We start from the raw sequence: 25,315 nt of genomic DNA on the forward strand, positions 1-25,315 counted from the left end.
CTTGAGGTGCAGACTTAAATAATTAGAATGGTAAGGTATGAGGAGACCATGCCAACAGGCAGCCATGGAGCACCCCTGTATTGGGAGCCTAGATCACCTGAAAATCAATACATTTGGGAGAACAGGGGGCAACACTAATTGTCACAGACCTGTGCTGGGGTGGTTGCAGGGAGTTCAAAAAACAGACGAGAGCCCAAAAAACAAGCCGAAACCCTAATTTATTTTCGAAAAATCTCATGACTTTTGGGATACTCCTATCATGTTGGGGGTGTAGGCTCTGACATGACGTTTTTAACTTTCGGGGTTAGCAGTAGGTACTGCGCTTGTTCTGTGTCAAGGGCAGCAGAAAATCGCTCTTGGAGGGATGGCAACTGCCAGGGGGGCCAGGCATGAAGTGAACAATGTAAATGATCCACGAGGCCGGTCCAAACTAGTGAAATGTTCAGAGACACCCCCGTGGTCCCTGATCCATCTCCCCTGCTTCTCAACGTTTCGTATCAAACGCGCCCCATCCCCCCACAGCCCGCGTGTTGCAGGGCCGCTGCTGCCCAGGCCTGCGGGGCGAACGCGGGGATCATTATGCGCCAGCACCCACGTGCCCCAGACTCTGCCCCCGCCCCTTGGGCTCCTCCTCTCCCCGGGCGGGAGGGGCCTTGTCTTTCACCCGGATGTGGGACGTTCGGTTCCGCCCCTCGCTCAAGACCCGCCCCGGTAGTGACGTAAGGAGCCAGGGCGGAGAGAATCGGGCTCTGGGCCGCCGCCATTTTGGTTGCGTGGGGCCAGGGCCGGTGGGCTTGTCAGGCGCGGGCCCCGCCGGGCGGCGTGTGAGGGGCGGGCGGGATGTCGGCGTTCTCGGAGGCGGCGCTGGAGCGGAAGCTCTCGGAGCTCAGTAACTCCCAGCAGAGCGTGCAGACGCTGAGCCTCTGGCTCATCCACCACCGCAAGCACTCGGGGCTCATCGTCACCGTCTGGGAGCGGGAGCTGCGCAAAGGTGAGGTCGGCACCGGGCAGGCCGAGTCCGCCCCGTGCTGCTGGCTCGCCCCGGCCTGGGGCTCACCCCTCCCCCGGCACTGGCCGCCGGGGGCGAGCGGAGCCGCCGGGACAAGCAGGAGCCCCGAGGGCCCTGTTCTGCTAAGGGGGCGTCCGCTCTGTGTCTTCTCCGCCTCGCTGCCCCACCCCCCGGAAGGCGGCATCGCCCGCTCCTCGCGGCACGAGGCCTTTCCGCGGTGACCCGCCGCCTCCACTGCTGGGAAAACAGCGCGTTGTGTGGGGAGCGGGCCCGGGCTCGGAGCTGCGGCTCTGCTACGGGCTCGGCAACGATCCCTGTCCTAGCGCGCTGGGGAAGAACAGTCCTGCAGGCGGGTCCCCGGGGATGCGCTGTGCCAGGGTCAGTGTTTCTCTCCGTGCTGTGCCTTGCTTGGCGTGGAGACTTCTAACTGCGTCAGCGGGTTTGTCTCTTTTCAGAGACAGTCAGTCAGCGGGTAGGACTAATTAAAGGGACACCGTCAACTTTACAAATAACGCTTTTTTAACCTATGATGTTTTAGTGGTACTGAAGAGCGGCATAACAAAGGCTAGAGACTCGTTTTCCCTTTCGGTGTTTACTTTCAGTATTGGGCATTGTTTTGTGTATAATCAGTTTTGCAGTGTAGTAGGCAAATTGCTGTTTGTGGCTCTTTCACAGCAGTAGCCTGGAGTAAATACATTAAATAGAAACATGTGATGTGTAACTACAAAAATGGGCAGGAGGACTCAGACAAGTGTGAGAACTAAAGCTTTGTTTACCTGGCTTTGGAAACTGACTATATTTCAGACTGACTTTTTTAAACTTCGACGTTGTCTCCTTGGTAATATGCGTTCATCCTTAATTTAGTTTTTCCTAGCAAATGAATTGTAGACTTTCTGCTGCAATGACAGGAGCTGGCCTATTTGCCATAGTACTAGAAGTCACCTTAGCTGATAACTTGCTCTTCCTGGTAACTTTTGCTTTCACTCTCTCCATAGCTACCTTTAACACAGCAGAGAGATTGAGGGATTTGAACAGGAAGAGTTTAGGGGTGGGTTTTTTATTAGGGAGGAGAAGCTGGTAGAAAGCAGTCCAACAAAATTGATAGGAAAAAATTGGCTGACCTGATGTATGTGCCTTGCCATATTGATAGATCACAGTGCCCAAATAAATCTGTTAGTCTTTAGGGTGCCAACGGGTTCCTCCTTGTTTTTGTGGATACAGACTAACAGAGCTACCCCTCTGATAAGTGGTGGATCAAAGTTTTTTTTTTTCTGGGTTGGACCACATAACTTCATAGACATAGAATTGGTTCATCCTAGAAATGTGGGTTTAAAATTAAATAGGATTAAGTTAAAAGGAAAACTTTAGTATTCGTATCTTATAATTATTTTAGCCTGTATTGAAACAGTATGTAAGTTTTAACATCTTACATTAGGCTTTCATGTGCTTTGTATGAGCAACATTTAAAAATACATTTGATTTAAAATACATTTTAGTTCACTTCTTGCAGAAAATGGCTCTCTTTTGAACTTTCAAATCACTAGACTGAACAGAGTAAGTAGAATTAAAAAACAAACCCAAAACTTGTATGTTCTGGGTAGAAACCATGGGATGTCAGAATGCATAAACTGAAGTTAATTGTCTTCTATACGGATATGTAGGTTTAACTATTTTACCTAAGTTATTTTGTAAAGTAAAAGTAACTTCCCTAGAACAACACTGTCTCCCGTGCAGTTTCTCTTGTTTTGAAAACAAATGCATGGATTTTCTCCTACATGTCTAAAAAACAAAAATCCCAAACACACCCCAAATAAATTATTTAAGATCACTGTTTTGAATGATGGAGAAGTTTATGAAGAACAGCTGATTGTAGGAGCCTTTTTAATTGGTTTTATTTTCTATCTTCATCAACATACATATGAGTTTGAGGGTATGAGGCAGTCACTGTAGTACCATCAGTATATTGCTCATGTCCAGCTCTTTAACTCCTTATCAAGTTCAGATAGTATAGTTAAGGCTATGTTTTAGTCACGGGTATTTTTAGTAAAAGTCATGGACAGGTCACGTACCGTAAACAAAAATTCATGGGGCTGTGACCTGTTAATGGCTTTTACTAAAAATACCTGCTGTAACTAAAGCTGGGGGAGGGGGGCTGGCCTGGGATGGGGGGGCTGGGCCGCGGCCTGGGACCCCTGCTGGTACTGGGGGAGGGAGGGTTGGCAGGGCTGATAGGGGCTTCCTACCTGGCTCTGCGTCCCTGCAGTTCCTAGGAGGCAGGGGCCAGGGCAGAAACTGCTCCCGCCACAAGTGTTGGCTGCCGCAGCTCCCCCAACACTAGTCTCTGCAGAGGTCACGGAAAATCACGGAATCTGTGACAACTCACAGCCTTAGGGACTGTGACTAGGGAAATGGATGAAAATTAGATGGTTGAAACTCAGTCTGTCAGTGGTTTCAATCTTATTTGATCATGCCCCCCCTTCTTTATGTCTGTAGTAGTTTTATGCACCACACCATACAAGTATGTATACCAATTTTAAAAAGAAAATCAATATGTAACTCTCACTAAATATTAAAAACAGTAAGGCATTGATTCAAACAGAGCAAACAATCCATTATAATAAAAGCAAAACTGTGATTGTGGTTGATGCTTACAATTAAATGTGGACACCACATCGTAGCAAATAGACTAACGTATAGATGGCAACGACTTTGTATAATTCTATGCAAGCTTAAACAAATCCATCAAAATACACAGCGTCCTCTGAGAACGTGTATGGAGGAATCAGCTTTGCTAATTATTCATTGCTGTGGGTAAAGTGCGCAGTAAGTCTTTTTTTTTTTTTTCCCCCCTCCCCTTTCCCTAAAGCTTCTCATGCCCTCCCAGAATACATTCCACACTTTGAGAACATCCTCTCTAAGTAAATGGAGGTAGTGTTGGTTGGCAGGATGAAGCACTCTGAAGAATTGACAGCAATGTTTGCCGGTAGCATCTGTCTCCAGTTGTCAAGGTTGTGCTCTCTTGGGGGAGGGGATCTGTATGGGGTCCTTAGCAGAAATACTATTATTTTTATCTTCACCTGAATCATGATTTCGCTACAGTGTTGCGTGCCTTTGCCACCTCAAAGTAAGATGGTGCAGTGCTTCTGACTTGAGGCTAACCTCTAAGGGTGTCTGGAAACTACAGCTGTTTAGACATGTGGCAGTCCAGCTCCTGTCTAAGAAAAAACCACTGAGATCACTTCATGCTGCACTGTCCATTTCAAGGTCCTGGTCCTCATTTTTTAACCTATAGAAATTGCGTTTTGTTCTACATCCCAACCTTCAGCTTCATTTGAGGATGCTGTGGCTGACAAACCCCAACCTCTATCTTAACTATTTGTCTGTGATCACCACAGTATTTGAAAGCCTCACAAAAGTTGTTACTTATATTTCAGTACTGTCTAGAAACCCCAGCCAAGATCAGGGCCTCATTGTGATAGATGCAGTGCTAACACAGCATAGACGGTCCCTAACCCCCAGTAGTTTCCAATGTAAATGAACAATATAGGCAAAGAATGGGAGGGAAAACAAGCACAGAGTGAAGTGACTAGCCCAAGGTGAGATAGTAGGTCCCTGGAAGAACCAGGACTAGAATCTAGGTCTCAGGAGACCTAGTTCAGTGCCTTTTTTTATCAAACCACATGAATACATCTGCCCAACTCTCCTGCCCTGTGAGATAAAGAATTAGTAATAACTTTGTTTTAGAGAGTAGGTGATTTTTCCAGTGTTACCCAGGAATTCTGTGACAGAATTAAAAATTGAACCCATATCTCCTGAGTCCCAAACCAGTGCCTTTAACCATAATGCCATCTTTCATCTCATAATTCATTCTTGTGGAAGGCCCTTAACAGTGGAATATGCCATCACCAGGGATAAGCTGAGCAACCTTAAGAGCACAGTACAGTGCAAGACTAATTTCTCTGGAGCCTTTCACTTAACTAATGAGTGGAATGGCCATGGATGCGGGTCCTGGACAACAATTTGCCTAGTTTTTCATCTTAAATGGCTTCAAAAAAGATAGGAGCTCTCAGACCCTTGTTCCTCTTTGTCAGTGGCCCCTGTATTTCTAAAATTGTGTAATGGGAACTAGACACTATGTTGAAATTGGGGTAAGGAGGTGGTATTTAGACATGCATATACTATTTACTGTCTGGATAAGTTAACATATTGTAACAAGTCTATTCTTCTGGAGCCTAATCCCATGAGATTCTGGTTCTGACAGTGAACTCTTGCAGTTTGCTTTAAAAACTAGCAAAATGAGTGACAAAATACAAACTTCTGGAATGTGAAAACAAACTTCTCAACATGTCTTTTTTGGGTTACAATTAGCTAGAATTCTCATATTTGTAATTTTTTGTCCTCTTAAAACTTCATATTAAAACATAGATCTTTTCTTTAATGTTTTGGGTTTTATTTTTAGCTTATTCCTATTTTTCTTTCCTTCAGACCCCTTGTCCAGAGTACCTTAGGTAAATTTTACCTCACTTGCTTTTTGGTAATTATGTAAAGATGGTTACAGTAATAGGAGTTGTTTAATTCCATGATGCAGCTTTTTTTCTTGCCCTCTTTCTCCAGTCTTCAGTAAGGAATGACTCTTTAGATCATGCTTTTAAGAGTACAGAAACAAATGGTATTGGAAAGATTTTTTTCTGTGCTGATGGCTACAGTAAGATAAGGGGAAATGGCTGATCAAACTGAATTGAAGTAATACTGAAGTAAGCTCCCATCCCTAGTTGCATGTTCTGAAATTCTTGATTAGAATAACTTTGTACAGTTGCAGAAGAGTAATCATTTTTAGTTTTTAGCTATTATAGATTTCACTTTGTCTAGATGTGTGTGTACATAAATTCAAAGGAAAACTGTTAAAATGCAATCTGTGAAGTTTTCATGCAATTATATTTGTAACATTTGGAAATATGTAAATAATTAGAATTATTTCAAAATAGGATGCTGAATTCGCTGCAGTCTTATGGCATGTAATGACCTTTTTTACTTATTTGTCTTGGTTGTAGCCAGCAGCAGGACAGTAGGATTTGTCCATGAATTTACAGTCCCTTAGCATAAACAGCATCTGAGTGTTTTGTAAGCATACATTACAGTTCATAAACTCTGATTTTTTTTTTGGACCTTCTCCTCAGAATTATATAACAGACTTTTTACTAATGCTTCTTGACTGTAACTAATGAAAACATTAAATGTATATATCCTAGAATTCATCATTCTGTGAAATTACAGATACTATGGGTTGACCGTAGACTTCTGGCATCTGTCATGATATATTCATCAGATGAGTCTGCTCATTAGAGACTTTCTTTAAGAGGTTGGTTGGAACATACATGCTGAATGCTCCTGTAGATTGACTAGTATGGCTTTTAGTATGTGTTTAAACTTGTGTTCCACTCATTTTCTTTGTTTTTTAGCTAACCTATGAGATAATATGCATATACGTATAATTTTTAAATTTAGATTTTTTTGTCATAACTGTCATTTAGTTCATGCTCTGGGTCTGTGCTAGCATATTGATGAAAATATTTTTATATTATTGAAAAGAGGCTATAGCAATTTGAAGCATGACACCACAGTGATTAGAGCCCAACTATAATTTTAATAGCATTGTCATGAACTTCAGTTGAGATTGATCCATCTAGGTTTGTAGCTGTTTCTTTCATGCATGTTCAGGGTATGTCAGCCTCTTGATGTGACATTGTCATAATGCATTGTAATGACTCCAAACTGTGGCTCTTTTTTGTAAGAAAAAGTTGCCTTTCTGTTTGGTTATAATCTTCAGACTTAGCCACCTGGATCAAAGCGTCTCTCTATATGAGGTGGTTGGGGATGGGTGGCATTATCTGAAGAGGTCAAATCAGATAGAGAGAAAAGTATTGATACTGTCCCAGTTCCACCCATGAGACATCATTCAGAATAGATATTTGTATTATGATCTCCCCTCCCCTTCCTTGTATGTTGTAATCAGCAGTGTAATAGCTAACAATGCTTACATTTAAAATTTTAATTATACTGTACCTTAGTTAACCTATTGAAATGAGTGAGGCAGTTCACACTTCTCCGAGCTGTTTCATGGTCAGGTAGATATTAATAGGGAAAAGCTATATCTTTGGAACTATAAGGGCTAAACACTTACAAAATGAAAGTGTAGATTCTAGAGCCCAGAACATCAGCCATCAGAGAAAAGTACCAGTTCTTCAAACTGCCATGAACAGGATCAGTCTGGCTCCTGATATAGTGGCTTAAAATTTAACTTTCTCTAAATATATGATCTGTGCATGACACTCCTGTGTTTTAACTCTTGAGTGGAGAGCTGGTAGAATCTCCCCAAACTCTTAACCTGTGAGGGCTGTGGTAGCAAAGAAGAATGTGAGTCAGGTCCCCACTAGTTGTTTCATGTGACTCCCTCTGCTGTATATACTTGCTGCCCTGAAAACAATCCAGTCAGTTCCTCCTTAACTGCAGAGGAGCTGTGTACCACATCAGCAGTTGTAGCTCTTTGGATCCCAGTAATTGCTTAAGGTATCCTTTCTCAATACCAACTTTGTCTTTCAATCAAGTCTGGAACTTATTGAAGTTCTTATATCTTGGCTTCTGATGTTTGGTGCAATTCTTCAGTGCTTAACTTTTGTCAGTACTTTGGCACTTGGTGACACTTGATTTTTTTGCTGGAGCTTTGGTGTTCTGACATTTACTAATTGGTGCCTGTAGTCTTCTTTGGCATGCTGCTTTTTATTTTGCCACCAGCTCATCAACCTGCTGTTTATCTTTTCCCTACTGAGGCAGCTTTTGTAGTCTTCACGGAGATTACCTGAGTACTTGGGTTAGTTAAACCTTCCTGCGAGCATCCACGCTGCTAAGCCACACTTGAGGCATATCTGGTAGGTGCATGCATCCTAGTTACATGCTAGAATTTCCAAGGGCATATCCCATGGTTCATAGTGCAATACCACTCCATGAATTGTTTTGTGGTGTATTTTGGAAGAAATTATCTGTCCCTCCCATGTCCCTGTGTGGAAGAGTTCTTTGCTCACCAATACAGAGAATTTAAACACTTCTGGCATTGCACACTCCTCATTTCCATCTTCACCTCTGTTCTATCCACTGTCAAGGTATTGATCCAGATCAGGATGATGACCTATTCCAGAATTGTCACTGTTAATCCAACACCTGTTTTCACAACTGGAGGCAGATAGAGGGCATGAGACTTGGTAGAGAGCATTTGGGCAGCAGGCCTTGGTGTGGACACAGCAGACTTGAGACAGCTGATGCAGGTTGTAATAGCTGTAGATTCTCTTATGTTGACCTGATGTTGGATCAGGAGCACAAGTACAGAGTGGGTATACACTGACATGCAGACCCAACCCTCCAGTGTCAGGACATGCAGATGAGGGAGTCCAGAAGTAGGCTCTTACCTCAGACTGCTACAGGTTGGTTGCTAACCAGTTTTGTCAACTGTGACCATCTCCTTCCCCCCACAAAGTGAACGTGAAGTTGTACCCTGATGTAAGGGTGCACTCAGAAGAACTTGCAACTAAGCAGTTGCAGATGGTGGTAGTATGTACATTTTGACAACTTATGGTAAGTTGGCACTGCTTGCAAACCTGTTTGGATGCAGTATGCCCAATGACATTTGTGTTATTGGGACTGCTGTGCACTCCACAACATATGCAAGCATAATGGGCTGAGCGCTCTCCAGGAATGGGTTGAAGACTGGCTGCCTGTACACCAGAACCTAAGAGTGTGCCTTTGATCACTGGGGCTGGGAGAACAAGGGAAGTAAGGGATGGCTTGTGTGCCCACATCCTGCTTTGTGTGAGGAAAATGTGAGGCTGTGGAGTGTTGTACTGTGTAGACTGACATGTTTGCTGCTGTTCTGAGAATTAAAAGCTTTTGATTTAAGCTTTCTGCCTCTTATTTCCCAAACACACTCACCTGTGGATTGTTCAATCAAATACTTTAGTAAAACCAAATGCAGCCAATCCAGCTGCTACTGTCCAGAGTGGAAAATATTAAGAGTGAAATGTATAGTGAAAACAAAGTAAATCAGTGTGATGTCACTGATAGAATTGCACATCGCCAGTGTTCTTGTACTACTTCTCCTCTGGTTGCACGGCGGTAGGATGAACAGAATACAGATATCCATACTCACTTCTGTTCTAGGAGTTTGACTGCCACATTGCCAACCCCACCCCAGAATTGTCAAGTGGTGCATTGACTGCCAGGTATGTTAGCATGGAGGAGAGTCCACTGGAGAAGGTACTGATCATCAGGCTAAGCAACTGCTTGAACATTTCCTTCTGCTGCTGCCAGTCATGCACCTTCATCTCCCTGTCCTGCTCCAACAACTGCCTCTGGAATTCTCACTGCTGGTGTGACCTGTGGCTAAAGTCATTTTGCATATCCTGCAGCTGGTCATCTTTGGAACATTTTTTCTTTTCCCCTGCTAGTTCAGGGCCCTCATCCCAAAAGCCGCTGGAGGGCTGCTTGGTGCAGCAGATGTGGACAGCCTTGCAAAGGCAATAAAAGAGCTTTTTTTTTTTTTTTTTTTTGGTTTAGGGAAATAAAAATCTCTCTTAACATCGTGTCACAGGAAGGCCACAAAATTGATACTTCTATCTTCTCCATACCCACATTTATCTCCTTTCTCCATATTTGCCTGTTGATAAGCAGCTGCAACTCAGGTCACCAGCCCACCAATACAATGGAAAATCTTGGAGTTTTTTTAAAATAAAATAAAAAAAATATATTTTTTTATCCGTATGGGGGTGGGTTTGGTGCCCATAAACCAGGGACCTTTTACCAGTGCTGGTCTTAACGCTATTTCAGATAGTGGTGTCATTAGAAGATGTTAATTTGCTAGAGATTCAGGATTGGAAGAGGGAATTTTTCCAGGCCTGTGGTAGAAGACCATCTGTCTGTGTCAAAGAGGTATTTCCTTGCCTGGTGACTGATCAGTGAGTGACTAGAGAGGACTTGTAAGCGGTGGGGCGGGGAGGGTTTGTCCTGCATAGGCATATCTTGGACTGTCTTGAGGATTTCCTGTATGAAAAGTTCACAAGCATATTCTTCTGGGGGTGGACCAAAATCTCAGTGAACACAAAAAGCATGCTGAAATAGGATGCAGGAACTTGCTTACCACGAATATGCCTTTTCACAGCACCTGTACATCCGCAAGAGACTTTCACTCAGGTTGGATTTGATTTAAATCATGATTTAAATCACTAATCAGGAAGACTCGATTTAATCATGGATTTCTACATAATAGTGCATTCTTGTTGGTTGTTATAACCTTAATACATATTCTTCACAACTCAGAGATGTAGGTTTCATTTTTAGAAGGTATACACTGTACATTTTTAAAGTGATTTATTTTGAAAACTTTTCAGATTAGTTTTACAGCTATATCAGAAAATGAATGATTATTTCATTTACCAAAGGGTAATTGAAGCAGATATTTATGAAGTCATTGGGAGGTGAACTATCTCCAATTCAACAGGTTAATCGTTAAAATTTGGAGGATTTTCTTGTCATGCTGTATTAGGAGGAGAACATCACCAGACAGACATTTCAATTGTTTTATTTAACTAAAACAACGGTATGTATTCTGGATTTTTTTCTTCAACAGCAAACATATAATATTTTAACACAAGAAGCATATGAATTTTTGAGTTTAGTTAAACATTCAAGGTTTGTTTTTGCTAAAGTTGTTTAACTAAAATAGTTAAATTAAATATATTAAAACAAAAACAAAAATTAAATCGACTGTCAGCCAGGTCAACATGAGAAACTTAAAGTTTTGGCTTCTGCGGCTAACTCCGTCGTCTTCACCTTCATTTTCCTGTTTGTTCATAATCTGGAAAAGAAAAACAAGCTTTCCTGCTTTTTCATGTCCCAAACGATTTCTCAATTTGGAATGAATTAAGGAAGAAAATATTCTTTCTACACAGTCAGAAAAAGCTACTGCTGTTAAAAGTGAGATTATCACTTCAACAGTCTCTGAATCTAAGTGCTTAAGTGACTTCCACCAGTTCACTGGTGTGACTTCCTTTAAAACATCATCAGGAAACATCTATTTCTTGAATGGTTCTTATTCCCCAACTGGGTCTTTTTTACAGCCTACTGCCATTATAGGTTTTCCCTTCTAGTGAGAGAATGGTATGGTAGATCTCAAATCAACGAAGGCTACGCTCAGAAAGACCTCAAGACTTCTGGAATATGCTGCCCAAACAGTTTCACTTTTGTTTCTACTGCCTGTCCCTCCCTTCTCACATTTGTCTCCAGACTTCTTCTCCTTGTCCAGATCTATTCTGCCCCCAGCAATTTTCTATTCCAGGGGTCGGCAACCTTTCAGAAGTGGTGTGCCAAGTCTTCATTTATTCACTGTAATTTAAGGTTTTGTGTGCCAGTAATACATTTTACATTTACAGGGGCCAGCAGATGGAACCCCAGACTGGCAGCGGGCTGAGCGGGGCCAGCGGCCAGGACTCGGGCTGGCAGTGGGCTGAGCCGCTCAGTCTGCTGCTGGTCTGGGGTTACGGCCGCCGGCCCCGCTCAGCCCACTGGCGGCCCGGGGTTCTGTCCATCCAGGCCGGCAGTGGGTTGAGCGGGGCCGGTGGCTGGGGCCCAGGCTTGCGGACGGAACCCCAGGCCGGCAGCAGAGTGCCACTGAAAATCAGCTCGCTTGCCGCCTTTGGCACGTGTGCCATAGGTTGCTGACCCCTGTTCTATTCATTGAACTTTTTGAAACTTTGCACTTTTAGAGAGAGGTAAGGCATTGAGTCTGTATACACAAATTTGCAGAGGGCCAATAGGGGTTGAGATCTGTTATCTCACCTCTGTATCTATGTATGTTTGTTAATATTTTTTGCTGTTAACAAGCATGTTATCTCTGGAGACACAAATCCACAGTTTGAGAACTGCAAAACTAAGCATCTCTGATGGTATTTTCTAGACTGATCACTGAGTCCCATTGGGTAGATAGAAAGATTAAACTAAATAATCTGTACAGAAGCCCCTGGAACCCCATAAGATTGGGTCCATAGTCCATGAACTATTGGAACTCATTTACAAAACTTTTCTTAAACATTACATGAATATATTGTCTCATACTATAGAATTAGAATTTATAATCCCTATTCCATGATGAGATATCTTTGAGCTATAATGCATCTTAATTAAAACTATCTTTAGATAGGCTTTCCTCAAAAACCATTTTATCAAAAAATCCAATTTAAATAACCCCCCCTCCTTTTTTTTTTAAATAATTGATTTTTATCCACCCTGCTTTCTCTTAATATAGCCACAGATCATACAGTAGGACTTAAATCTCTGGCTGTCTTGGACCGTGCCAGTATGAGAAGAATGCAGTGTGTGTGTATACATAGCTATGCATATGTGCATGTGCTACATGCATCTCTGTGTCTGCAGGCATCGCTCATTTTGTAATCTCAGTTGTGAATAAATCGGTTAGCAGTATTCAGTTACATCTCAGATAGAATAAATGACTAGTTGCATATTTACTTCTTTTCTCCTTGATTGGAATCCATCTTAAATTGCATGTGATGGGGAGGAAGCGGGGAATAGGGTGGCTGGGGGAATGGTGTGGCTTCTGCACTCAAGTGGCCTAAAGGTCACCCCACAGTACATAATATTCTTCTTAATAATTGCATTGGCCATAAACCAGCAAAATCCTACTACTTATGTTGCAGTTTCTCACTAGGAATAACAAAGATGGCAGCAGCCTCTTACCTGTCAGTGGCTGTGGCTCTGATGCTGTTTTCTCTCTGTTCCATTCCCTGTCCCCGAGCAGGTTTATGGACTCTGGTCTGAGGATGTCCTCCAGTCCATCTGCCCATAGGGCCTGCTGGCCCTGCGGTATGTTTGATTTCTTCCAGTCCTTCTACTGCCGGGATCTCCTCTGTCTCTGCCAGTCTCTGTCCATAAGTGTATTTGCTCTTAAAACCCCATCAGGCACAACAGGGGGCTGTTCCATGCTTTGGGTAGTGTTGAGCAACTAGTCAAACTCTTTGTAGTAGTGGCAGGTTGATAGTAAGTTTCTAGATTTGTCCTTGGTATTTTTTGTAGTGGTTTTTTTTTTTATTCTCTGTACACTGACTTTCCCTCCATATAATCCCCTCCTCTGCCAGACTCTTGGAGATGCTCCTTTAGAGGTGTGATTTTTGGTGTGTATCTCAGATTATGGTGCTTACTACACTAACTGTTCAAGTAAGCTGTGTAGAAATGCAGAAGACTGGGTGTAATGTGTTTATAAACTTGCTAGATGTAGTATATAAACTAATAGATGAGTTCCAGTGCAGAGAAAGGGAGCAGGTACCAAGGCAGGAAAATATGACCCCTACAAAGCCGTTAGAGGACAGCCACCTGGGTTACAGCTGCCTTCACATGGGGGATAGGTTTTAGCCCCTTCCCCCAACCCTATCTTACAGTGAATCGTGAGTTCTAATTTATACCCCCAGCTGGGTAAGCAAGCCTGACAAATCCATATAAAAGGCTTCTTATGCATGGAAGAGAGGCTTGGGCTAAAACCAAGGTAAGAGTCTGGGCTAAATGAGTAGAGTTAAGCCAGGTTCTTTCTTGTGTGTTGTCCCAACTCCCCCATCCCCTTCCATCCACGCACACAAACATCTCACCTGAGTCGTGCTTTCAGTCCAGGCCAGCTAGCATGGCAGGGGGTATAGGGAGTAGTGCGTGGGTTCTGGTTTCACTTGAGCTAGTAGTACTCCTCCTATGCTGTGAGAATGGAGACTAAATCATTTAGAGTGCTGATAGTCCTCCATTGTCTTCTCAGTTTCCTCCAGTGTGCCAAGGAGGACAGACAAATTCTCCCACAGTTCACTGGGAAAGAATCGGTTGCGCAGTTTACTGCAGCACAAAGAACTATGGGACATATCTCCAGAAAGTCCTGATGATGCACATGGGGGAGCGCACCATAACTTGGGTAAGGGCTTGCAGTGTAGCTGCTCGTACACAGACTGGAGTAACATGTGGTTCCTCGTAGCATACATGTAACACATAATGTATATTAAACTGTCTGAATGCCTGCTATATATGTTTTGGATTAGACTTGCTTTCAGTGTGTCTAACTACCGGTTTGGTCTGAACTATTTCAGCTAGCACTGGTTTAGTGCCAATATGAATGTCATTAAAATGGTTCAAACTGAAATGGTCCAGATGGGTCAACTACTCCCACAGTGCACTAGTAGCCTTTTGAAGTGTTCCAGAATCCATTGCTTCTGGGAGCTGTGCCAATAACTGGAATTAGGTAACCAGAGGGCATTGCAACTGAAAGTTCAGAAGAGCACTAGTGTGGGCATAAGGTAAAACTGCACCTTTTCAGAATGAGTCAATATAGATCCAGCCCTAACATCCAATCCCTTCCTCTGTATTCACCTGGTGCAACGTCTCAGTATAGCAGTGATATTGGTTGTTACCTATTTTTGTACTGCTCCCAGTGTCAATAGTCACCACCTAGCCCCTGCCTTGAGCCAGGAAAACATGTGTGATCTTAAATAAAACCCTAATAACCTCTAAATTGTGGCAGACAACACTACTAACACTTGAATCTAACATACTGTGTTTTACCAAGTGCCGAGGAAAATCTGTATAGTTCCCTGATCCCATTCATATATATTTTTTTAATGGAAATCCAGACTTCCATATCTCTTTGAGACATGAATATGACCGGTCATCTCCGAAGAGAGATGCTATAAGGGGTAGATAAAAGTTTTTAGATTGAGTCCAGCAGAGTTGATTTTGGAAATCAATACGCTCAACTGTTCCTGAGAACATTTTACATTTAAGTCCTTTGTTCGTGTCGTTTAATTAGAATCTGTACAGAGCAGAATACATTAGCAGCAAACGCTAAGGCAGGATTGTGTGTACTTCCAGATAGCAATTTAGCCCAGTTTGATATAGTTCTATTGCACATCAGCAAGAGTTCAAGGTTGAGGTCTAGATACAGAAACACACATAGGTGGAGAAGTTTAAATGTGCATCATCCAGAGATAGGCTCTGAACTGGAACCCAAGAGACCTGGGTTCTAATCAGTGTTGCATTATTTTAGTAACTACAGAAAAATCTCTAACAATATTCCTCTGCCTGTGCTCCTTCAATGCTGCTTGGTTCTCTGCCTCAACTGCCAAAGAATCCTTTGGAGTAAGCATTTTGTATAACTAAATCAGGCAAATCTGTAATATCTGTAGATTGGATAGATCAGTGGTTCTGAACTGGGGTCTCGGGCTGCAAGCAGGTTTTTTGAGGGGGGAGACGCCAAGCAGGGCCAGCATTAGACTCGCTGTGGCCCAGGGCAAAAAGCTGAAGCCCCATCACATGGGTCTGAAGTCCTGGGCCCTGAGGAATGTGGCTTCACAGTGCTCTTGTGGTGTGGGGCACCAGGCAGTTGACCTGTTTACTACTTCCTAATGCCTGCTCTGGCTTTTATATGCAGAAAACCAGTTGTAGCATAGCTGGGCTGTGGAGTTTTTATATCATGTTGGGGGGTGGGGCTCAGAAAGGAAAATGTTGAGAACCCCTGGGCTAGAGTGTATGGGGAGACTTTTTTTAAAGGCATTACATACACCATTATATATACACCAATATCCTATATGTTGCTTAAGACAATTTGTAAATGTTTCTTACCAGCAAATGGACAAGGAAAATAACTGGCTTTGTAATGTCTCATCTCAGTACAGTGAATATGAATATGGTTTGTTGAAATCTCACCTCTGACAGCTGGAGAAAACACTAGCTTTTTGATGGAGATGTGGGGAGACTTTTTTCCTCCATCCGTTAATGGTAGTTCTTTAGAAAGAGGTGCTTTCCCGTCCTGTCCCCCCCCCCCCCCCCCATGAGCACTGTGAGGAAGTCGGCTTGCTGTGTCTGGGATTTCTTTCAATTCTTTCCATTGGATGGACTCCCTTGTGACAGAATGGCCTCCTTGTTTTTAGTGTTCCACTCCTTTTAATTAGGCTTTCTGAGCTTGTTTATATAGGGACCCCAACTTTATGTGGCTTGTTTTCATTGTCTCTGACTTTCAGCGATCAGGAGAACAGTGCAGTGTCAGAAAGCAGATCCCAATGCATCAGTGTTGTTGGCACTGCTATCTGAGAGTATATTTTTGTTTCAGAAATCCACTATATTTCTCAAACTTGACTATTTTGAAAACTGAATAGCTATATAGCCATGCGGGACATAAACGGTTCTCACAAGTATTTATTCTATGCAGCTATCAAGATATGTCTGGGCTGTTCTGTCCCCTGTGTATGTGTGCATGAAGAGATTTATGGTTCAATATGGTGACTTTTCAGAGTTAACACATTACAGCCTCCAGATATCTTGTTTTGGGGAAACAATGTATCAAACTGATATCTTTTTCCTGTTTAGTGACTGTATCAGTACTAGGGTTCAGTTCAGAGGATAGTTTTACCTAGGCAAAGGCTCCTACAATCTCAGATCACCTTACTTGGTTGCTCCGTAGTTTGTCCTCAAAACTCAGGTTTTGCTTGCTCCCATTTCAAGTGATACGCCAAAAGGGGCAGTATCTCAGAGCTTGTTGTAGAGACCAGCATGAGCAATTTACTCATATATTTGATAATTTTCAAAGAGTAACATTATTTTCTCTGGATTTCACCTTCCACCTATCATGCGGTGTCTCTGTGCCTGACCCAGATTACCAATCTGAGCTTTTTCAGTAAGAGGATTTTGCATACTGTTGTCCCTTAGACAAGAATCTAACTTCATGTCAACAATGTGTCTATTTCGGATGTTGAGAGCTGTTGTTAGTTCTCACTGTATGCACTGGCATATGAGGGATTTTGTATAAGGAACATGATTAAAACAGCGTTCTATTTACATTGCAGAAATTTTATATTATCACGGAGGGGATGGGGTGCCACAATGTTACTGGATTCTCCTTCCCCAAAGTGTAGATGACACCTGATACCAGTATGCAAATATACTGGGCTGGTGACCAGTACAGGGTGTGAATTAAGCATTTCTAGACTGTGCAGGAAAACCAGGGACCAGAAACACACATCTGGCAACTCACCAACATTGTGCCTATTTTCTGAGGCGTTTGACAAGCACAGAGCCAGCGGTGGTGCATGATGAACTAGTCAGCTGGGATGGTGCCCTGCTGGCCCCAGAATTCAGCATGGGGCCTGACGGGAACCAGCGGCAGGTGCAGAGAGAGGCCTGCAAAGTGATTCTGGGGAGGGAGAAACAGCCTTATGCTGGGTCCCAGGTTTGTATGAAGTTTCCTGCATGCCATCTCCTTCGTTCGGGGTGTGCCGGGAACTGCAGCTGTCCGGACCCCTCCAGTTCTCTCTCTCCTCTCTTCTCCTCCTCCCTGCCCCAAGTCTTCCATTTGCAAACCGGGGAGCTAGACTTGGCTGGGTCCAGCTGCTCTGCAGCCCGTTTCTGCAAGGGAAAAGGGAAATTCTGCACAGAACATTCATTCTGTGCAAATTCTGCATTGCACAGTGGTGCTGAATTTTCCCAGGCTATTATATGAATCTATACTGTGAATCATGCCCCACCATTTCATAAGTGGTCATGTCATTCATAAGTACATTGCATGGCAATCAAGTCTCTACTCTCCCCAAGCACTGACCCCCACCCCAATCAATAAGCCCTGTCCCCACTCCTCCAAAATGACATTCATAAAGTCCATAATGTGGGAGCACAAAGCCTCCCTGACTTCTGTTGCCTGGGTGCATCTAGCTCAGGCAGAAAGTAGAAAGCTATCTACTTTCTGCCTGAGTAGACTGGTTCAGTGGCTCTTCTCTGTCATAGTTCCATTCAGAAGGAAATGGCTCACCCCTGGCTTCACAAAGATTGTGAAGAGCACAGCAAGCTACAGTAATGCGAACAGCATTGGTGACTTGCGCATCCAAATGGGTCTGTAGATATCTCCAACAAGGATTTCAGTCTACCAAAAGCACATTCAGCAACCATTCTGCACCTGCTGAGAGTGTAATTAAGCAGTATTTTTCCAGGGCTTCCTAAATCAGGGTATGGTTTCATAAGCCAAGGCAAAAAGGGCCGTGCGGGGATCCCCAAAATAATGGTGGGATCAGTAATTCTATTGATAATGTCATTTTAGGAATAATGTTCCAGCCTGTCCATGAATGTAGACTCCCACTCATCACAAAACCCTGGCATCATGAACTTTCCCAGTGCAGCCCATGTTCACATTCATAAATGGACCTCTGGGGTCCATGAGGGCCTGTATAGCAATGGTGTAGTGCCCTTTGTGGTTTGTGCTCGTGCTCCCTGAGGAGGGCAAACTAGGGGCACATGAGTTTCATCAGTGGCCCCAGTGCAGGTTGGAAATCCCATTCTCTCAAATGCAGTTACTTCATGAATATTTTTTTAAACCACATGCCTGATTGCCACAGAAACCTCCACCACCACTTTACCCACAGTTGACTTCCCAGCCTTAAACTGGTTGGCAATGGACCTGTAGCAGTCTGGGGTAGCCAGCTTCCGGACGGTTATAGCAACCTGCTTTTGGATTGGCATGAGTGGCCTCATGCATGTGTTTACACTAGAGGATTGGGGCAAGCTGTTCAGAAAGCTCCAGAAATGTAGTTTTCTTCATGTGAAAGTGCTGGACCATAGCTGGTCATCCTAGGTCACCATGACAACGTGATCCTGCACTTGTGGCCCTGTACCAGAAGCGCCGGTCTACGTAGGGGGCATGAGTGACTGTACCGAGTGTCATGAGCTCCATCAGCCAGTTGGAGTCTGCCATGCTTGGGTACTCTGCTGCCGCCTCTTCCTGCTCTATCAGGTGGCTTTGGTGGGTCAGAAGATGCCACCAAAATATCCACCATCATTTCTCAGAAGCTCTGCCCATTTCCCAACACAGAAGGGAAAGTGCAAGCAAGAGAACTTCTTCTAAAGGTGCTGCCTCCATGTTGCTGGTTCCAGTAGCTGGGGGTGCATGGACCAAAATGATTGCTTGGCAGGATGTGTTGGCGTGCTGTTTAAACTTCCTATAACATGCAGTGTAGACAGTCACATTTTCTCACAGTATGCCAATGTCAGGGCTAGACCAGCCACATTTCAGAAGGGTGTTTGAGAGTCTGGTATATGGCTGATTTCACCTGGGTCTATGTGCTGCAGTGTTGACATCAGAGCCCCAGGTTCAAGCCTGGGTTAGAAAAACCTTAATGGAGATATCCTATCTCCTAGAACTGGAAGGGACCTTGAAAGATCATCAAGTCCAGCCCCCTGCCTTCACTAGCAGGACCAAGTACTGATTTTGCCCCAGATCCCTAAGTGGCCCCCTCAAGGATTGAACTCACAACCCTGGGTTTAGCAGGCCAACGCTCAAACCACTGAGCTATCCCTCCTGTCCGGGTAACAGTCGTAAACACTCAAGCCCTGGGTTCTGTAACCCAGGGTCTGCAGATTGGAGTCCCATTAACCCTGGGCTTATATTGCAGCGTAGATGTACCCCGAAGCACTTCTGAAAATGTTACCCTAAGATTATAGCTACAAGATCATATTAAGGTTGCTTTGGTGATTCATAATGTCTTTTTTAAAATACACATTGCACTTTTAAATTTGAAATTAAAATATGTAAGAGTCTGTGTGTGGAAAGAAGAATTTGGGGGACTAAGTGTTGCGTTGTGGAGGAGAGACTGGGTTGATGAGTGTGGTGGGTAGGGACAGTGTGTGTGCTGAAGTAGCAGATGAATGTGGTAGTGTGAGAGGGAGCAGAAAGAGGTCAGAGTAAATTGTGGATTGGCAAAATGTGAATGTCCAAACTTCAAATTAGTTGTTGCTGGGCCTGTACTTAAAATGGCAGCGGGGGATGGCGGACTGCTATGACTTGCTGTCTCTGGGTTTTAAGGGCTGAAATTTATGAAGACAAATTTTTTATAAAAAGTTGCTTTGATTATTTTGTATTAATAGCATGAGGTGCTAATAGAAATAGTGAACTTTGTATTTTTAAATAACATTTATATCTGTTTTTATCCTCTACATAAGAGATGTACGAAGAAACTCAACTGAATGTTAACCTGCAAAATTAGTTTTATACTACTAACTACTTCGGATTGATGCATGTCTTTTTTCTTTTTCTTTTATTAGCAAAACCAAATAGGAAGTTGACATTCCTATACCTGGCCAACGATGTCATTCAGAACAGCAAAAGGAAAGGACCAGAATTTACAAAAGACTTTGCACCAGTTATAGTTGAGGCCTTTAAGCATGTTTCAAGGTACAGTAAACTGTAATGTGGGCATTATTGTCTTAACTATTATTAAGCCTGTGTGAGGCATTTTCCTTCCAGAACACTTCATTTGTTCTGTCTGGCTCAGCAGCTTTCATGCATCCTGATTAAAGGAAACACCCTATCCTAGATCTGAAATCCATTTTTTTTTTCAATTTCTTCCCTGCACTTCTTAGTTTAAAAGCTCCTTTGATCTTGCATACATGTCAATCTTCTTTAGCATATGCCCAGTGGTGCTGGAACACTGTTAATAGTGCGGGTGCTGAAAGCCAGCCCCCTTACCCCTATTTGTGGCCCTTCCCCTACCCCCCGAGCTCGGACCGGGAGCAGGGCCGTGTCTCTGGGATGCAGGGACCTGGAAGGGGTAAGTGGCCTGAGGCTGGGGCTGGGAGCCCGGGCGCAGGAGGGCCGGCAGCTGGGACCCCGCATATAGCCTAGGGGTGCTGCAGCACCCCCCACACCATAGTTCCTGTGCCTATGCATGCACCTCAATCAGAATAAAGTTTATTAGCCTGATAATCATCTTTTCACATTGGAAAACTGTCGGTTGTGTTTGTCTTTTGTGTTAGGTTGAGGGTAAATGTTTTTTTCATTCATTCAAGTTATTGTATGTTACAATAATTCCTTTTTCCTTAATGATACAGGTCTAGCATATGATTTCTCTGAATGCAATCCACCTATTCAGCACTTAAACTAGAAAGCGTATCTGTAGATGAATCTTTCGCATCATCTTATGTAATAGGACTTCATTGTAAAAAAGATGAAATGCTAATAGAGTAAGGGCGAAACTGATCTATCATGTTTCACTAGGTTTAAAGGCACTGTGAAGCATTCAGTGATTGAAGTAGGCTGGTGGGCTAGTAGACATGGCCTTTATTTCAATGTGACGTATTGTGAGGTGACTTTGAACAAGTCAAAACCTCCTTTACCGTTTCTGCAAATGAGGATCTTTATCTCTCAGAGGTGTTGGGAGCTTTAATTCTTTGATATTTGTAAAATACTTCAGATCCTTGGATGCAAGATTATACAGGCTGAATTGTTTATTACTGGGTTGTACCTCTACCATTTTTATTGGTGATTTTACTATTTCCCCCACAGTGAGTCTGATGAGAGTTGTAAGAAGCACCTTGGCCGAGTGCTCTCTATTTGGGAAGAAAGGGCTGTTTATGAAAATGATGTATTGGAACAACTTAGGCAAGCTTTGTGTAAGTATTCTGTGTGTATGTGTGTTTCAGTCTCTTTAAATAAATGTATTGTTTCCTGAACTGATTTTTAGGTCTCTACTTTGACTTTTAGATGGTGACAGAAAGGCCAGGAAGCGCACATTTGAACAGATAAAAGTTGATGAAAATAACTGTTCAGCACAAAGTTCTCCAAGTGATCCTCCACAGGTAGAAGTCTCTTGTGTTCATAAACTTTTATCATTTCATAAGGTTTGGGATATGTTTAAAAATAAACCCTTCAGTCACTGAGTAATACAGAACCAACTTGGCATTGAGTCCCATTTTAAGGGGCCAAATTAACACTCAAAGCTAGAAAGCTGATTAAAGATGGCTTTATGCAACCTTTACTCTTCCCCAATCCTTGGATTATCATGAGCAAAACAGCCCCTGGTATAACTCGGGGAAGCCCCGGTGCTGCTCTTAACTATGCTGGCTGCAGAGGCCTCCCATAGGGAAGGACTGCTGTGCACTCCAACTCTACTTCAGGCACTTCCTTATATTAGAGTGGTTCATAGGTATCAAGTGGGTTATACCAGATTTATGCTTCCAGAGGCTTCCGCCATGCTCATGGAATCTTTATTGCCCTCTTTGGAACTGGTTTATGGTCTTTGTGGTTCTCCAGTGGTGTAAAGGAACCTCTCTGGGGCAGAGGTACTGGCCCTTAAAGCGTTGTTATAAGTAAATCTCTAAATTTTGGGGGGAGGTGGAGGATTAATTGAAGATTTACGATTCCTTTAATTTGTATTTTACAATACTCATTACAACAATCTGTTGTGTACTTCTCACTTTTAGGGGTACTGAAATATCTTTCTTAGTTACAATACTTCTATATCTTGGCTACAAACTATATCAGTATCTTAGCATTTTATAATTTTAGCAAACTTGACACTTTTTAAACATTTTTAAATTGTAGTGTTTTTATATGTATTTTTAAAATACCAAAAATGTTTGGCTTTCAAAGTTAATAGTGAAGAAATAAACATAAGATAGGACTATTGTAAATGTAAAATATTGATTATACAATTATATCAAATTATTATCCATAACAATATAATATGTAACACAGTTTATTTTACTCTATATGCAAGGACTTTCATAATTTACATACTTGTCACTATGTTGTGCTTATGGCTTTTTGTTATGTCACTTTCTCTTCCTAGAGGGTTTTTATAGTTATAACTGGGGATGCCAGAACAGTAAAGTGTGTGTGTGTGGTTTTTTTGTTAAGAACAGGGCTTTGGAGATAATCAAAATTTAGTACACCCTATTGCAGCAAATAATTTCTTTTTACTACTTTGATTTAAGCTCAACTTCATGAATATGCTACCATTGAAATTACTGCTATGCTTTTATGGTATGTTGTGCCTACCAGGAAAAGTTAAGAAAAAAGTAATTTAATATGTTGCACTTAATTTAAACAATTTAAAAGTACAGAGTAAAAATGAAGAATACCCCCAGGTAGTCATTACCAATAAACCTTGTACTTCATATTTAAAAGTTGTCCTACTGCAAGAATTTAAAGGAAAATGAGACCTTTTTTAGCAGGAGGATCATTCTTAACATTTGGAACATTGCAGTGCTGCTCCATGGGGAATTAATTAAAGCTGTTATGTTGACATTTTACCTCTTTTGGGTCAGGGAGGGAAGACGTTGGTAATGCTGACTTTGGCAAAGTAGTTTTTAGATGGATACTGTCAAATCGCATCCCATAAACTCATTGTGAAATGATGCTGACATTCTGTATCAGGATTTGATGACTAAACCAGTTCTAAGGCCGTGTGCTTTTTTAGACTACAGATCTCATTAGAGCATTACAAGAACTAGAAAATGCAGCCTCTGGGGATGCAGCAGTTCATCAGAGGATAGCTTCATTGCCTGTAGAGGTCCAAGATGTGTCCTTACTAGACAGAATAACAGGTGAGAGATGGGGATGCAGTAACTGAAATGTGAGCATGAGAGCGCCTGACAAGATTTTGTAATGTACTGCTATTTTTTTTTCTTTACTTGTCTTTTAGATAAGGAATCTGGAGAACAGCTTTCCAAGATGGTAGATGATGCTTGTATGGTACTGGCGGATTACAATGGCAGGTTGGCGGCTGAAATAGATGATAGAAAACAATTAACTCGAATGTTATCCGACTTTCTGCGATGTCAAAAAGAAGTCCTTGCAGAAAAAGAGCATAAGTTGGAAGTGCGTAATATTTTGTTCAGTTAGTTCATGTTCTTCATGAAATTAATGGTTATGTTATAAATGTTTAGTTTGTTTAAACTTTCTCTCAAAGGTAAATATTAGGTGCCCGCTTCTAGCACATGACTAGCAGGAATTTCCTAGCTTCAGAATTCTAAAACCATTAAGCCACTTCCACATTAGGTGGTATGTTGAGGGAAAATTCTCCCTCTGTATCTAGCTCACTTCCTTTTTTTTTACCTCTGATATTGAAAAAGTTCTTTTGGTTATTGTTTTACGCTTGGTCTTCACTGAAAAGCTATATTGGTGTAGTTATTTTGGTTGGGGTGTTTAAAAAAAACAACAAACCACATTGTTGACTGGCATAGCTATGCCAACAAAAGCCCTGGTGTAAACACAGCTATGTCAACAGGTGGTTCTACTGTTGTAGCCTTCAGTGGTTGCTTTTTCTAAGCTCTGTTCACAGCTTTCTTTTTTGTGGGGGGGGGCTTATCTAAGTTTAACAGAGCTTTCTTATCTGCATTGTTCAAACAAAATAATTTGCTACATGGGATCTGGGAGCTTAACTCTTCACCCAGCTAAGGTCTTGCTTGATTTTTCTGTTCTGAAATAAGATTTCATTATTGCTTGAATATTTAAGGTATCAATCACTGTAGTACTGAATTACTACATTACATAATTTAATGATGTATCATAATTTCATATAAAGAGCCATCTTTTCCTCCCATCCCTCAGAAGTGCATAATGTTTTGGGGAAAAATGTCCAGAGTTGTCTAACTGCTTTGAGGTGCCCCAGCTGTCTAAGATGTTTTAAGATGGATTGTGAGTTAGCTGATTGTGTGATCTACATCCAAGTGTTGCTGCAAGCGCTCTCGTCCCAGGGTTACCTTTGTTGGACTGACCAGAAGCTTGCATTCAGTCCAGCAAGTTAACATGAAAGATTACAAAGCACAAGTCTTAAAGTGCTTCAGAATCTAGCACAGCTGTCATAACTTCCAATGTTACCTACTTTGACACAAGGTCCAATAAGATTGGCCATACAGTTTTTCTTCAGCACCACCCATGAGGCCAAGTACCCATCTTAGTATCCAGAGTGAGTTGAGGTTTTGACATAAAGGATCTGCATACATCCTTAAAAGTGCTCCATGCTTTCTCTCAATGAAGGTCAAGGTCTGCATCTGGAGAGGCCACTCAACTCCAAAAGTTAACTGTGTCTGTCCTAGACTTCTGCCTTTGACTTGTCTGTGACTTGTATGTGACTGACTTAGACCTTCTGTTACTCAGTCCCTTAAAAATGGGGGTGGATGAGTCAGACCCATGGGTCCTGTCCACAACTTGACTTGATGAATCGCTTGGGATTTGACTTTGGTTTTATTAGTGATGTATGACCCATAATTTCTGGCCATCTAAAACTTTGTCTCGAAGGCTAGCCCACTTGAAGGTTCCAGTGCTCTAGCAGCAGTTGGTACCTTGGTATCTGTGCCCCATATATTAAGACACTTGATGTTCTTGCTGTCTGGGAATGATTCTGTCTCAGCTAGAAGTGGTCACTCTGCATCTGATGAATGTTTATGAGCATATAGCAA

At 42.5% G+C, this 25,315-nt stretch overlaps 1 protein-coding gene across 3 annotated transcripts in view; it reads left to right on the forward strand.

Annotated features, from left to right (window-relative positions):
- The first annotated feature begins 825 nt into the window (after window positions 1-825).
- Window positions 826-25,315, forward strand: part of RPRD1A (regulation of nuclear pre-mRNA domain containing 1A) — a 66,747-nt gene continuing 42,257 nt past the window's right edge. For 2 of the 3 annotated variants that reach the window (XM_024213361.2, XM_024213362.2), the window contains exons 1-6: window positions 826-991; window positions 20,177-20,306; window positions 21,417-21,523; window positions 21,615-21,709; window positions 23,332-23,458; window positions 23,557-23,732. In XM_024213361.2, coding sequence (XP_024069129.1) covers window positions 841-991; window positions 20,177-20,306; window positions 21,417-21,523; window positions 21,615-21,709; window positions 23,332-23,458; window positions 23,557-23,732 — 786 coding nt within the window. In that variant the 5' untranslated portion in view covers window positions 826-840. Of the gene's footprint in view, window positions 992-12,756; window positions 12,932-13,865; window positions 14,016-20,176; window positions 20,307-21,416; window positions 21,524-21,614; window positions 21,710-23,331; window positions 23,459-23,556; window positions 23,733-25,315 lie in introns of those variants that run through there. The other variant, XM_024213360.1, reaches the window with a different exon arrangement.

This window comes from Terrapene carolina, unplaced genomic scaffold (assembly GCF_002925995.2).
Source record: "Terrapene carolina triunguis isolate 2854851 unplaced genomic scaffold, T_m_triunguis-2.0 Scaffold183, whole genome shotgun sequence".
NCBI lineage: Eukaryota > Metazoa > Chordata > Testudines > Emydidae > Terrapene > Terrapene triunguis.